A 13,460-nucleotide genomic window follows, 5' to 3' on the forward strand; every position below is an offset into this window, starting at 1 on the left:
TCCAGAAACAATTCATCATTAATGTGTTTTTTATCATAAAAATTTAATATTTCATATGTATGCTAATGGTGTAGTTGAGGCATTTTGCAGTAAATAGATAAAAAAGTACTTCATATCCCCCAAAACACAGCATAAATATATAGATGAGAAGTAAACGAAAAAAATTATATAGAATTTTTTATTATTAAAATGTATATTTTTTGTACAATCGCTCTATACATGTTTGGGGTCATATAGACAGAACTCAGACTCTAACGTTAATAGAACATTCATTCAAAGTTATCTAGTCTTTAAAAAAAAAAAAATTAAATGCTAGGCCGCTAGCACAAAAACGTTATTTATGAATGGTTCATGGAACATATTTTTTGGAATGATTTAGTTGGACGTTCATCTAAAAAATGTTTAAAGGTTACTTGTTTGATCATTAAAGAAAATAGTCACAAGACATGCATAAGGAACAAACAATGAGTGAAAGTTGTATAGTAAATATACAGGCAAGCAGGAATAATACACTGACTTCATCCCAGCTAAAATAGTTCTTAGAATATTTTGCTAACTTTCCCATTAAAGGTGACATATTATGCCCCTTTTCACAAGATGTAATATAAATATATGGTGTCCCCAGAATGTGTCTGTGAAATTTCAGCTCAAAATCCCCCCCAGATTATTTATTATAGCTTGTCAAATTTGCCCCTTTTTTAGGGATGCATCGAAATGAAAATTCTTGAAACCGAAAACCGAAAAAGAGGAAACCAAGGCCGAAAACCGAAACACCCAAATAAATTATGCCAATTATTAGTACCATTGCATTTATGGCTATGACTGTGTACTAACTTTACTAAAATAAGGTTTCAAAGAACAAATCAATTACAAATTAATCAAATATTTATTTAGCAAATTGCAACAATGCACTGTATAAAATAAAGTTCAAACTAAAATGTTTAACTTGACCCCACTCATGTGTACATTAAATAATAATGTACAGGCCTACTGGCCTGCAGAAAGGTTTTAAAATTAAATGTTCACGCTCATAAAAACAAGGTGCGTTTAGGTCAAGTGCATTTTAAAAAATTGCTCTGAGGGACTACTACAAGAAAGTGCATTCAGAACAAGTGCAACTGCTTAAAGATACAACAATATTTTCTCTGTAGGCCCGGCTTCAACATAAGAGTGTATCAAAACAAAGACTGCCATATGTTAACTGTAGAACTTTAACAACAAATGCACCAAGAATTGCAGATGTGCAAAGTGGATAATACATATTTAAACACTAGAATGATCTATATGATTCTGCTGTCACTGCTGCACATGTGGATCTCACATGCGTCCCATTTACTCACAACTCTTAACGTTAATTTAAGACTTTACTTAACTAATTTAAGACTGCTCTCATTCGTGTGTATTTGACCATAAGCGCAACTAGCCAAGAAAAAGAGGCAGCTTTATGTGCACGCACGGTGAATGATACCAGGCGCAATCACCGCAATTAAACGAATTCGAATTCATTTCGGCCGTATTGTTTCGGTGATAAAAGTCTTTCTGAGAAAAATTTTCGGTGGCCGAATATTCGGTGCATCCCTACCCTTTTTAGGCGGGAGCAAAAACCAGCCCTTTTTGTGTGTGTCCCTTTAAATGCAAATGAGCTGCTGCTCCCCGCCTCCATTCAGAAGACAGCCGATCAGTGAATAATCCCACTCATCCAAAATCTCAGAAATAACCAGTAGTGGAGTGCAGCCTAATGGAGAGACAGAGTCATATTTTCTGAATGTTTTTTAAACATTCAAAGCGTCCAGTTATAGTGAGAACGTTTGTAGCAACTCATAATTATAATAACAAAGCATAATGTTATAACAAAGCATAATATATTACATTATTAATTTAAAAAAACAAATTATAATGTAAGAATTTAGTCAACATGTAATAAAATATTGAGCTCATGATGAAATAATGATTTTCAAGTAACAATTTTTGACATCATGTAATAGGTTATTGTATGAGAAATGTATTACATTATGAACACACTGTAACTTGTAATCACAGTTCATAAGGCAATACCAGCACATAAGTTAAACAATTAAACATTGGCATTGCAATTACAATTATGGCATTGCATTAGGTTGTAAGTTTTAAACGCTATTACAATTATGACAATGTTTATAATGTAATACATTTCTCCTAATGTAAAAATTGTTAAAACGATTTTATTACGTTTTGAGAAAATTATTAGGCCTACATTATGAACATTTTATTACAATAATAATGTAATGCTTATTACATTATGCAGTAATTACATTGTTTTATTACATTATGAGTTACTACAAACGTTTTTTAATCACGTAGCATTTTGTAAAATTACAATATTTAAAACTCCATATGCAATAGTTACACAGGACACCATTTTGTGTTGTTTTCTTTTTCTTGTTTTCCACACGTTTTGATAGATTTGACTTGTCTGCTGTTTGAGTTTGTGTTCTTTTTTCCCTTGATTAACTTGGTGGGGTTGTGTTTTTGGTTTAGAAAATATAAGCTTTGCTTTTTATGATTTATGTTTTGGACTGTGTACTACTACCCAGAGACTCAGACCCAGATTTAAATGTGAATCTTAAAGAAAAAGTCGTATCTGTTATTTTTGTTATTCAAATATTTAATGCACTTAGAATCTTTTATACTCTGGAAAAAAATGTAAACACTCTGTGGCTGTAAGAAATGTATTGCTTACAATTGATCTATTTTTATCACTTGAATTCATATAAACATAAATATAAACAGGGCAGGACAGTGGCTCAGAGCACTGTCACCTTACAGCGAGAAAGTCCACGGTTTAAGACCCGGAGGAAAGCTCTGAATATATTAAAATGGACGTTTTGAACATTTAAAAAACATTCAGAAAGAATGTTTTTATAACTGAATGGGAATGTTAGCAAAACATTCTAAGAACATATTTTTGTTAGCTGCTGACACTGTGCTCCAGGAAAACTGCCCGCCGCAGCTTGAACATGTCACTTTCTGAAGTAAAGTCTGACTGATTAACAGAAGACTCCTGGTGATGACTTGGTGATTTCCACCAACCCTAAAACTATCAGGTCTGTTAATTGTAAAACTTATGACATTGACAGAACACAGAACACAGCATACCAAGACAAGAAACATTTAATGTATATTTTAGTCTCTTCAACGTGGAACAAATGACAAAGTTCACCTGAAGTCATGTGAGGTCAATTGCAATGGTGGCCTATATATGAAGAACAGCATATGTCACTTAAAAGCAAATTTTGAGCAACTCTGCAATACTTTTTATGCATGTAAAACATATTTATGGACTAATGACTTACAAAGAAATGTCAAAAAACACTAAATCACATAAAAGGTATACTAAAAAGATTGTAGGCCTATTATATAAATGTACATAGATGGGTGTAAATTATACGCATAATGATTAAAACAGAGAATATGCATTGGAACAATGTAATCTTGTGATAAATTATTCCTTATAAGTGTTTATAAAATTCATTAAAAACAGTAATACCACTTTTACTTTTCCACATGAGTCCATTTTTGAGAACATACAGGGTATTTTACAGAGTCGGCATGTAGAAGTACATCATGAGTAAAGAAGCCATCAGACTCAGTGAACTGGAACTTGAAGATGATTCTTCAGACACGCTTTAGACAGAAAGAGAAAATTTAATTCAGTAGGTTTATTTTAGTTATGCTCAGTTGATTAGAAATTAGTATTTCAACATGAGTTTTATTCAATCAAATAAAGCTTAATTCACTTCGGAATTAAAATTTTGTAACACTTTATTTTGATAGTCCACTTTAGACATTCTACTAACTATAAGTAACTTTGCAACTACGTCAACTAACCATCATTAGAGTATTAGTAGACTGTCTGCTTAATATCTGCTAACACTTTGTTTTGATGGTCCCCCAACAGAAATGATTCTAACTATAAGTAACTTGGCAAATACAAGTCAATGTATTCTACTAACCCGAACCCTAACACCTAACCATAACCTAACAGTCTACTACAGCCTACTAATACTCTAATGAGAGTTAGTTGACCTGTAGTTGCAAAGTTACTTACAGTAAGTAGAAGGTCTAAATTCAGAGTTAGTGCAAGTTAGTGCATTTGTGGTTTAAATATATATATATATATATTTTTTATATATATATATTTTTAGAAAATGACATTGTTTCGCTAGATAAGACCCTTATTCCTCGGCTGGGATCGTGTAGTAGAGCCCTTTAAAGCTGAATTGAAACCATTGTACCCCATTGAAGTCCACTATATGGTGAAAGATCCTGGAATGTTTTCCTCAAAAACCCAAATATTTTTTTGAGATAAGAAGAGATAAAGACATGAGCATCTTGGATGACGTGGGGGTGAGTCAATTATCAGGAAATTTGAATTCTGAAGTGAACTAATCCTTTCACGGCTCTCTCTCTCTCGCTTACCTGGCAAGGCTACTGCAGTCGGAAGAGCTTTCAATGCCTGAATGCATTAAGTTGATCTCTATATAATGGTCATCACTAGAAATAACAGTCGTGATATTCTTAACTGTGAAAACTTCAGTGGGTGATATTAGCAGATCTATATCATCTGTCATACACATTTTATAAAGATTGATCACAGAACAGGAAAAGATATTGAAAACAGTCCCACTGGTCTCAACAGCTGCATCTTCGGTTGCATCAGTATATTCCAGTTTTGCTGGAAAAAAACTCTCAAAACGTACTTTGTCCCCAATTTTGATGCTATATTTCTCCCCTGTGCCAGAGTACACTGTAGTACAATTGCTTTTCAAGAGTTGCATGGCATCTGTCAGCAGGAAGAAAAGAGATTTGAAAGGAAACTTATCTTGGTAAGTTGAATTGCCCCTGCTTTTGGTGCGAAGCAACTTTTTAAATGTTTTATGAAATTTCGGTTTGGCTTCACCATAGTTCTTCAGTGCAGTCATGTGCTCCGGTGTAACCCCTGGAATGGCCTTCTCACATGTTTTATTTTTCCACATATTCTTAAAATCTGTATTGTTGTTAAGCTCTGTCTGCAGCAAACCTCCAGCTTTTGTGACCATTTGCAGCATCTCTTTCCGACAACTGTTGAAGGAGTAATCTGCAGCTTCAGGAAACATGCTCACTTGTATCAGCTCTTCAGTTATCTGCACCACAGTCTGAAAGCACAATAAATTTGTAGAGAAATAAAATCAAAGACTTATGCCTCACAAAGTTAAACAGTTTAAAGTAGTGAGGATATGGTCAATGGAGACCTTACGGTGTACAAGAGCACCAGGAGAAATGCAGGAAACCGCAAACTTCCCATTGTATCGGTTGGTGTATGTGCACAAGTCTGGGAAAAGACAATAACATCAAGCTAAAAATAAAGTTGGTAAATATATGCTAGCCAAATATATATCACAATTATTTTCAGCACATACAGAACAAAAGCACAAACCCATAAAAAAATACGAGAAAAAGTATTCAAATGCACCCTTTAATAACATACGAGTACCCAATGGAATCGAACCAATATAGAAAACTCTTTTTGAGAAACTGGTATTTTAAAACGAGAGAAATTATTTATATGAGAGAAGCTGTCCTTCATTATATAATTGACCAACAAGTTTAATATTATCATCAAACCAGTTCTTGTAAAATAGAGATTTGTGCTTGTATAAAATATATTTATTATTTATAAATTATGCTTGTAAATTAAAGACCAGGGGGTCTATTACAGAAAGATCTAATCTGTTTGACATTTCATGCAGTTAGGACCTGATTTAGGACAAAAGCTATTACAGAGTAATATTTCCTAACTGCATTATCTTACTTTAACTACAAGAAACCTATCTCAACAAAAAAAAAAACTTAAAACTTGTGTCCTAACTTAAAACCTTTCTGAAAGCCAACATAAATCACATTACAATGGCTTAGTTCGAGAATGGCGTTACATTTACTAAAAGGTGAAGAGCAGCGATGTTTGATGGTGAAGACTTTTGGAAGACCCAGGCTTACTGCGCTTTGATGACAAAATACTTGTTAATAATTACAGACTCCCAACGACATATATTGTCAGCGAAGGTAAAAACTTACCGAAGTGGGAGCGAAAGTAATGCGAATGTGACTGTTCTTCTGCTGTTGGATCTCACAGCAGCGTTCGACACGGTTGACCACAATATTCTTATCTCCCGGCTTGAAACATGTGTAGGCATTTCTGGTAATGCCTTAAATTGGTTCAAGTCCTATCTCTTAAATAGACGAGTCTGTTCGTATGGGTGAGTGCACATCAGTTTCAACACCTTTATCATGTGGCCTTCCACAAGGGTCCGCTTTAGCACCACTTCTCTTTTCTTTTTATATGCTTCCTTTGGGTTCAATCTTGCGTAGAGTGTCATTCCACTGCTACGCAGACGATACACAGCTGTATATACCACTTAAGTCAAATGACTCCACTGCCATAGAAAGATTGTTGGCATGTTTAAATGAAGTTAAGGCTTGGATGTTTACAAATTTCTTGAGCCTTAATGAATCGAAAACAGAATTGATTATTTTTGGTCCCTCCGACCTTGATAACACAGTTGAAAGCGAGCTGGGTCCTCTTTAGAAAACATCATGTAAAAAATCTGGGGATGATTTGTGATAGTGCACTCGATCAGTCAATCAACGAAACGCCGATCTAAATGCGCTGGACCAAATGAGATTCTACACAGTTCAGCGCATTTGGATCGGCGTTTCGTTGATCGACTGATCGAGTCTGTTTTTCAAAGATGGCTTCTGCTTGTATACGTGAAGTTGACTGTATGTATAAAATATCTTCTTATTAAACTGTCTGGACACTGTCAAAGTTCTCAATGCTTCGGTTTGAAGGTAGGGACCCTCATTATGCTGCCGTGTTAGTGTGGGGCTATTTTGAGCCTTGTTAGTGGTATTAACAAGCGATTTGTATTTGTCATTACTCTATGCCCAATATACTAGCGTTATACTAGCGTTATAGGCTGAACTGTTTTTAGAGATACAACTATTTACATTCGATAATCATGAAAACAAATCTCAGATAACGGTTGACTAGGTAACAATGTGTAATTAGACCAAAGGTTCATTTTGCGCTGGAGTTCTCCTTTAAATTTGACAAGCAGATAAATTAAATCGTTACTACTACACTGTAAAATGAATGTTTCAGACCCTCACAGGGATGGGAGGAGTTACAGACCAGATTAGCCTCTGCATCTTGTCACAACATGTTAAGTTAGTCTGCTAACGCCTTTCCAGAGCCAATGTTTTGGTTTTGCTAATTTATTTCAAAATATAATCTTAAAGTTTATATTGAATCTTATTAAAATCTTTAAAGTTTTATAAAAACATTATTCTATTTATCTTCCTAGAAGATTACTGTATCCATCTGATGCCCGATTGTAGAAATTATTTTGCTTACATTTAACCTAAAATATCATTTTTATTAAACAGCGTCTGTTCAAAAACATTAGATTAAAGGAAATAATAGTGGTTAACTTCAAATTCAAGAACCATTCAAGGACTTTCCAGGCCCAATACCCTCAAATTCAAGGACTTAATGTGGGGACACATTTCAAGTGAGAGCAAGTTTACATCGATAAATTTTTTACAGTTTTCATGTGTAAAACAAAACTATTAATAAAGGCCCTCTAAAGCAAACGGATAAGTTTGTGTAAGAAAAATAATAATATTTAACACACTACAAAGTAAAATTCTAGCTTCCGGCCAAACGAACATACACAGTCTACTTACGCAACTTGGGACGTCGTAGCGTAGTAAATATCAGCAGTATGTCGCATTACTGTCACATTCCTTACCATCTGCCGGTCCGTGCCGAAAGCTAGTTTTTTACTTTATCAAGTTTTAAATATTAAATATTTTTCTTCCACGAACACATTGCTTTGCTTCAGAAGGCCTTTATTAACCCCCCAGAGCCGTGTGGAGCACTTTAAAGCCCGGGACACACCAAACCGACACCAAAGAACTAGCGCTGATGAAAGTCGACTGTTGTCTCCTCACTTCACCTGCGTCGGGGGGGAAAGCTGAACCTGAACACACCGAGAGAACTACAGGCGACTGTCAGCTAGAATGCACGTTCTGCGACAACTGACAACTATTTCAAGTCTATTTCTGCAGATATAATCATCTATTTTCGTCACTCAAAAAGGGAAACCGACGCTGCAAGCTGCAGATACACAAACCATAAACAAAGCAGTGCGTGCATTCCATTTTGAATATCAATCCTTCTAAACACTTTCTTCATTCCACTCCGCTTTTGATATTGAAATATTTGCCAAGGAACAATCAGGTAAGATGACGTAACATTAGAATAGCCTTCTATCTGCACCGTTTTGACTTCTTTGCTCGCACTGACTCGTTCACTAAGCTGAACAGCCAATCAAAGTTCCCTCTTTCACCGACTGCCCTAAAAAAACCTGACAGCGTCAGATAGAGCCAACGGTGCGGAACCCCCCGGGAAAACTATGTCTGCCGACGCTAAAAAACGGTCCGACGTTGCCCAACGACCGATGTGTTATGATGGATAGATACACTTTTATCATGGATAGATGCACTTTGATGGACTTCAAAACAGAAACGGCCATTCACTGCCATTATAAAGCTTGGAAGAGCCAGGACATTTTTTTTTATATAACTCCGATTGTATTCGTCTGAAAGAAGTCATATACACCTAGGATAGCTTAAGGGTGAGTAAATCATGGGCTAATTTTCAGTTTAAAGTGAACTACTCCTTTAAGTTTTTCTTGCCTCATGGGTTTACATTATCTTAACAAGCAAAGCAATTCAACATTACATTAAAGGGATGGTTTGGAGTAATTTCAGCATGAGTAAAGCGAGGAATTGTAAAGTTTGTAAGTACATCAGGAATTTATTTAAATAACACGTGCCTGATGGCTTATGCTACCGCTAACCCGGACGTCGAGGTCACTTCTGTGATTTGGGAAAAGCCCCTAAAAGTCCTGGCAGAAAGCTATGCATAAGGATGTAGTGTAACGACGCCCAGTTTCAGTAATGCAATATTTTTTTATTGATATTGTTAACTAATAATTGTTGCAAACTGGTACTAAGTTGTCAACACTTATACCAAAAAACTTTTTCAGCAACACCGGGTGATCGCGTGAGACTTTTACAGGCTTTTCCCAAATCACAGAAGTGACCTCGACGTCCAGGTTAGCAGTAGCGTAGTGTTATTTAAATAAACTCCTGATGTACTTACAAACTTTACAATGCCTTGTTTTAGTACAGAACATATTTGTATTACTGTAGAAGTTTGGTACCATTCCGGGCATTATTAGTGGGGTAATTTACGAGATTACAATAATAATGTAATGGTTATTACATTATGCAGTAATTACATTGTTTTATTACATTATGAGTTACTACAAACGTTTTTTAATCACGTAGCATTTTGTAAAATTACAATATTTAAAACTCCATATGCAATAGTTACACAGGACACCATTTTGTGTTGTTTTCTTTTTCTTGTTTTCCACACGTTTTGATAGATTTGACTTGTCTGCTGTTTGAGTTTGTGTTCTTTTTTCCCTTGATTAACTTGGTGGGGTTGTGTTTTTGGTTTAGAAAATATAAGCTTTGCTTTTTATGATTTATGTTTTGGACTGTGTACTACCCAGAGACTCAGACCCAGATTTAAATGTGAATCTTAAAGAAAAAGACGTATCTGTTATTTTTGTTATTCAAATATTTAATGCACTTAGAATCTTTTATACTCTGGAAAAAAATTTAAACACTCTGTGGCTGTAAGAAATGTATTGCTTACAATTGATCTATTTTTATCACTTGAATTCATATAAACATACATATAAACAGGGCAGGACATGGCTCAGAGCACTGTCACCTTACAGCGAGAAAGTCCACGGTTTAAGACCCGGAGGAAAGCTCCTCTGAATATATTAAAATGGACGTTTTGAACATTTAAAAAACATTCAGAAAGAATGTTTTCATAACTGAATGGGAATGTTAGCAAAACATTCTAAGAACATATTTTTGTTAGCTGCTGACACTGTGCTCCAGGAAAACTGCCCGCCGCAGCTTGAACATGTCACTTTCTGAAGTAAAGTCTGACTGATTAACAGAAGACTCCTGGTGATGACTTGGTGATTTCCACCAACCCTAAAACTATCAGGTCTGTTAATTGTAAAACTTATGACATTGACAGAACACAGAACACAGCATACCAAGACAAGAAACATTTAATGTATATTTTAGTCTCTTCAACGTGGAACAAATGACAAAGTTCACCTGAAGTCATGTGAGGTCAATTGCAATGGTGGCCTATATATGAAGAACAGCATATGTCACTTGAAAGCAAATTTTGAGCAACTCTGCAATACTTTTTATGCATGTAAAACATATTTATGGACTAATGACTTTCAAAGAAATGTCAAAAACACTAAATCACATAAAAGGTTTACTAAAAAGATTGTAGGCCTATTATATAAATGTACATGTAGATGGGTGTAAATTATTCGCATAATGATTAAAACAGAGAATATGCATTGGAACAATGTAATATTGTGATAAATTATTCCTTATAAGTGTTTATAAAATTCATTAAAAAAAGTAATACCACTTTTACTTTTCCACATGAGTCCATTTTTGAGAACATACAGGGTATTTTACAGAGTCGGCATGTAGAAGTACATCATGAGTAAAGAAGCCATCAGACTCAGTGAACTGGAACTTGAAGATGATTCTTCAGACACGCTTTAGACAGAAAGAGAAAATTTAATTCAGTAGGTTTATTTTAGTTATGCTCAGTTTATTAGAAATTAGTATTTCAACATGAGTTTTATTCAATCAAATAAAGCTTAAAGGATTAGTTCACTTCGGAATTAAAATTTTGTAACACTTTATTTTGATAGTCCACTTTAGACATTCTACTAACTATAAGTAACTTTGCAACTACGTCAACTAACCATCATTAGAGTATTAGTAGACTGTCTGCTTAATATCTGCTAACACTTTGTTTTGATGGTCCCCCAACAGAAATTATTCTAACTATAAGTAACTTGGCAAATACAAGTCAATGTATTCTACTAACCCGAACCCTAACACCTAACCATAACCTAACAGTCTACTACAGCCTACTAATACTCTAATGAGAGTTAGTTGACCTGTAGTTGCAAAGTTACTTATAGTTAGAAGGTCTAAATTCAGAGTTAGTGCAAGATGAGCATTTGTGGTTTAAAAATATAAATATTTAAATAAATAAATAAAACATTTTTTATATATATATATTTAGAAAATGACATTGTTTCGCTAGATAAGACCCTTATTCCTCGGCTGGGATCGTGTTGTAGAGCCCTTTAAAGCTGAATTGAAACCATTGTACCCCATTGAAGTCCACTATATGGTGAAAGATCCTGGAATGTTTTCCTCAAAAACATAAATATTTTTTTGAGATAAGAAGAGATAAAGACATGAGCATCTTGGATGACGTGGGGGTGAGTCAATTATCAGGAAATTTGAATTCTGAAGTGAACTAATCCTTTCACGGCTCTCTCTCTCTCTCGCTTACCTGGCAAGGCTACTGCAGTCGGAAGAGCTTTCAATGCCTGAATGCATTAAGTTGATCTCTATATACTGGTCATCACTAGAAATAACAGTCGTGATATTCTTAACTGTGAAAACTTCAGTGGGTGATATTAGCAAATCTATATCATCTGTCATACACATTTTATCAAGATTGATCACAGAACAGGAAAAGATATTGAAAACAGTCTCACTGGTCTCAACAGCTGCATCTTCGGTTGCATCAGTATATTTCAGTTTTGCTGGAAAAAAACTCTCAAAACGTACTTTGTCCCCAATTTTGATGCTATATTTCTCCCCTGTGCCAGAGTACACTGTAGTACATTTGCTTTTCAAGAGTTGCATGGCATCTGTCAGCAGGAAGAAAAGAGATTTGAAAGGAAACTTATCTTGGTAAGTTGAATTGCCCCTGCTTTTGGTGCGAAGCAACTTTTTAAATGTTTCATGAAATTTCGGTTTTGCTTCAACATAGTTCTTCAGTGCAGTCATGTGCTCCGGTGTAGCCCCTGGAATGGCCTTCTCACATGTTTTATTTTTCCACATATTCTTAAAATCTGTATTGTTGTTAAGCTCTGTCTGCAGCAAACCTCCAGCTTTTGTGACCATTTGCAGCATCTCTTTCCGACAACTGTTGAAGGAGTAATCTGCAGCTTCAGGAAACATGCTCACTTGTATCAGCTCTTCAGTTATCTGCACCACAGTCTGAAAGCACAATAAATTTGTAGAGAAATTAAATCAAAGACTTATGCCTCACAAAGTTAAACAGTTTAAAGTAGTGAGGATATGGTCAATGGAGACCTTACGGTGTACAAGAGCACCAGGAGAAATGCAGGAAACCGCAAACTTCCCATTGTATCGGTTGGCGTATGTGCACAAGTCTGGGAAAAGACAATAACATCAAGCTAAAAATAAAGTTGGTAAATATATGCTAGCCAAATATATATCACAATTATTTTCAGCACATACAGAACAAAAGCACAAACCCATAAAAAAATACGAAGCTAAAAATAAATAAGAAGCACAAATAATGATATCCCAAAAAAATAGCTATTTGGCATGGTACATTGATGTTGTTAGAAACATCTGCCTAAACCCAGTGGCTTGTCAAAAAACAAGGAGAAACCGAGAAAGGCAGCACTCACCGTCTCAAGATGCCTGGTATTTTTAAGGTTGCTAAACATGACAAAGCTACAGGTCAGAACTGCAGGGTGTCCACAAACTGGACAAAGTCTATATACAGGAAACCTTATCAGGGCTGTCCTCTTCCCTTTCCTTCCTGCAATTTAAATCACTATGGTGATCAGCAATGAGCAAAGCCATACGAGAAAAGGTATTCAAATGCACCCTTCAATAACATACAAGTACCCAATGGAATCGAACCAATATAGAAAACTCTTTTTGAGAAACTGGTATTTTAAAACGAGAGAAATTATTTATATGAGAGAAGCTGTCCTTCATTATATAATTGACCAACAAGTTTAATATTATCATCAAACCAGTTCTTGTAAAATAGAGATTTGTGCTTGTATAAAATATATGTATTATTCCAGATAAACTAATAATGGGGAGATAAATTATGCTTGTAAATTAAAGACCAGGGGGTCTATTACAGAAAGATCTAATCTGTTTGACATTTCATGCAGTTAGGACCTCATTTAGGACAAAAGCTATTACAGAGTAATATTTCCTAACTGCATTATCTTACTTTAACTACAAGAAACCTATCTCAACAAAAAAAAAACTTAAAACTTGTGTCCTAACTTAAAACCTTTCTGAAAGCCAACATAAATCACATTACAATGGCTTAGTTCGAGAATGGCGTTACATTTACTAAAAGGTGAAGAGCAGCGATGTTTGATGGTGAAGACTTTTGG

General features: G+C 35.0%; 2 protein-coding genes across 3 annotated transcripts; both read right to left on the bottom strand.

Annotated features, from left to right (window-relative positions):
• Positions 1–3,133: 3,133 nt before the first annotated feature.
• LOC307000134 (ecto-ADP-ribosyltransferase 5-like) lies at positions 3,134–6,273 on the bottom strand. The gene is made up of 4 exons (XM_079615436.1): positions 6,094–6,273; positions 5,276–5,350; positions 4,459–5,174; positions 3,134–3,663 (listed from the first exon to the last, which is right to left on the bottom strand). The coding sequence occupies exons 2-4, from the start codon at positions 5,321–5,323 to the stop codon at positions 3,576–3,578; spliced, it is 852 nt and encodes a 283-aa protein (XP_079471562.1). The 5' UTR covers positions 5,324–5,350; positions 6,094–6,273; the 3' UTR covers positions 3,134–3,575.
• Positions 6,274–10,227: 3,954 nt separating this feature from the next.
• LOC307000133 (ecto-ADP-ribosyltransferase 5-like) lies at positions 10,228–12,890 on the bottom strand. Of its 2 annotated transcripts, XR_013797990.1 has the most exons (5): positions 12,729–12,886; positions 12,390–12,464; positions 11,781–12,288; positions 11,573–11,647; positions 10,228–10,758 (listed from the first exon to the last, which is right to left on the bottom strand). XR_013797990.1 is itself a non-coding variant. In XM_079615435.1 (4 exons), the coding sequence occupies exons 1-4, from the start codon at positions 12,765–12,767 to the stop codon at positions 10,671–10,673; spliced, it is 918 nt and encodes a 305-aa protein (XP_079471561.1). In that variant the 5' UTR covers positions 12,768–12,890; the 3' UTR covers positions 10,228–10,670. The 2 variants fall into 2 exon arrangements, 1 of the variants encoding a protein (XP_079471561.1); XM_079615435.1 differs by having other exon boundaries at positions 11,573–12,288; positions 12,729–12,890.
• Between the last annotated feature and the right edge of the window lie 570 nt (positions 12,891–13,460).

This window comes from Phoxinus phoxinus (genome assembly GCF_949152265.1).
Source record: "Phoxinus phoxinus genome assembly, chromosome: 6".
Lineage (NCBI taxonomy): Eukaryota > Metazoa > Chordata > Actinopteri > Cypriniformes > Leuciscidae > Phoxinus > Phoxinus phoxinus.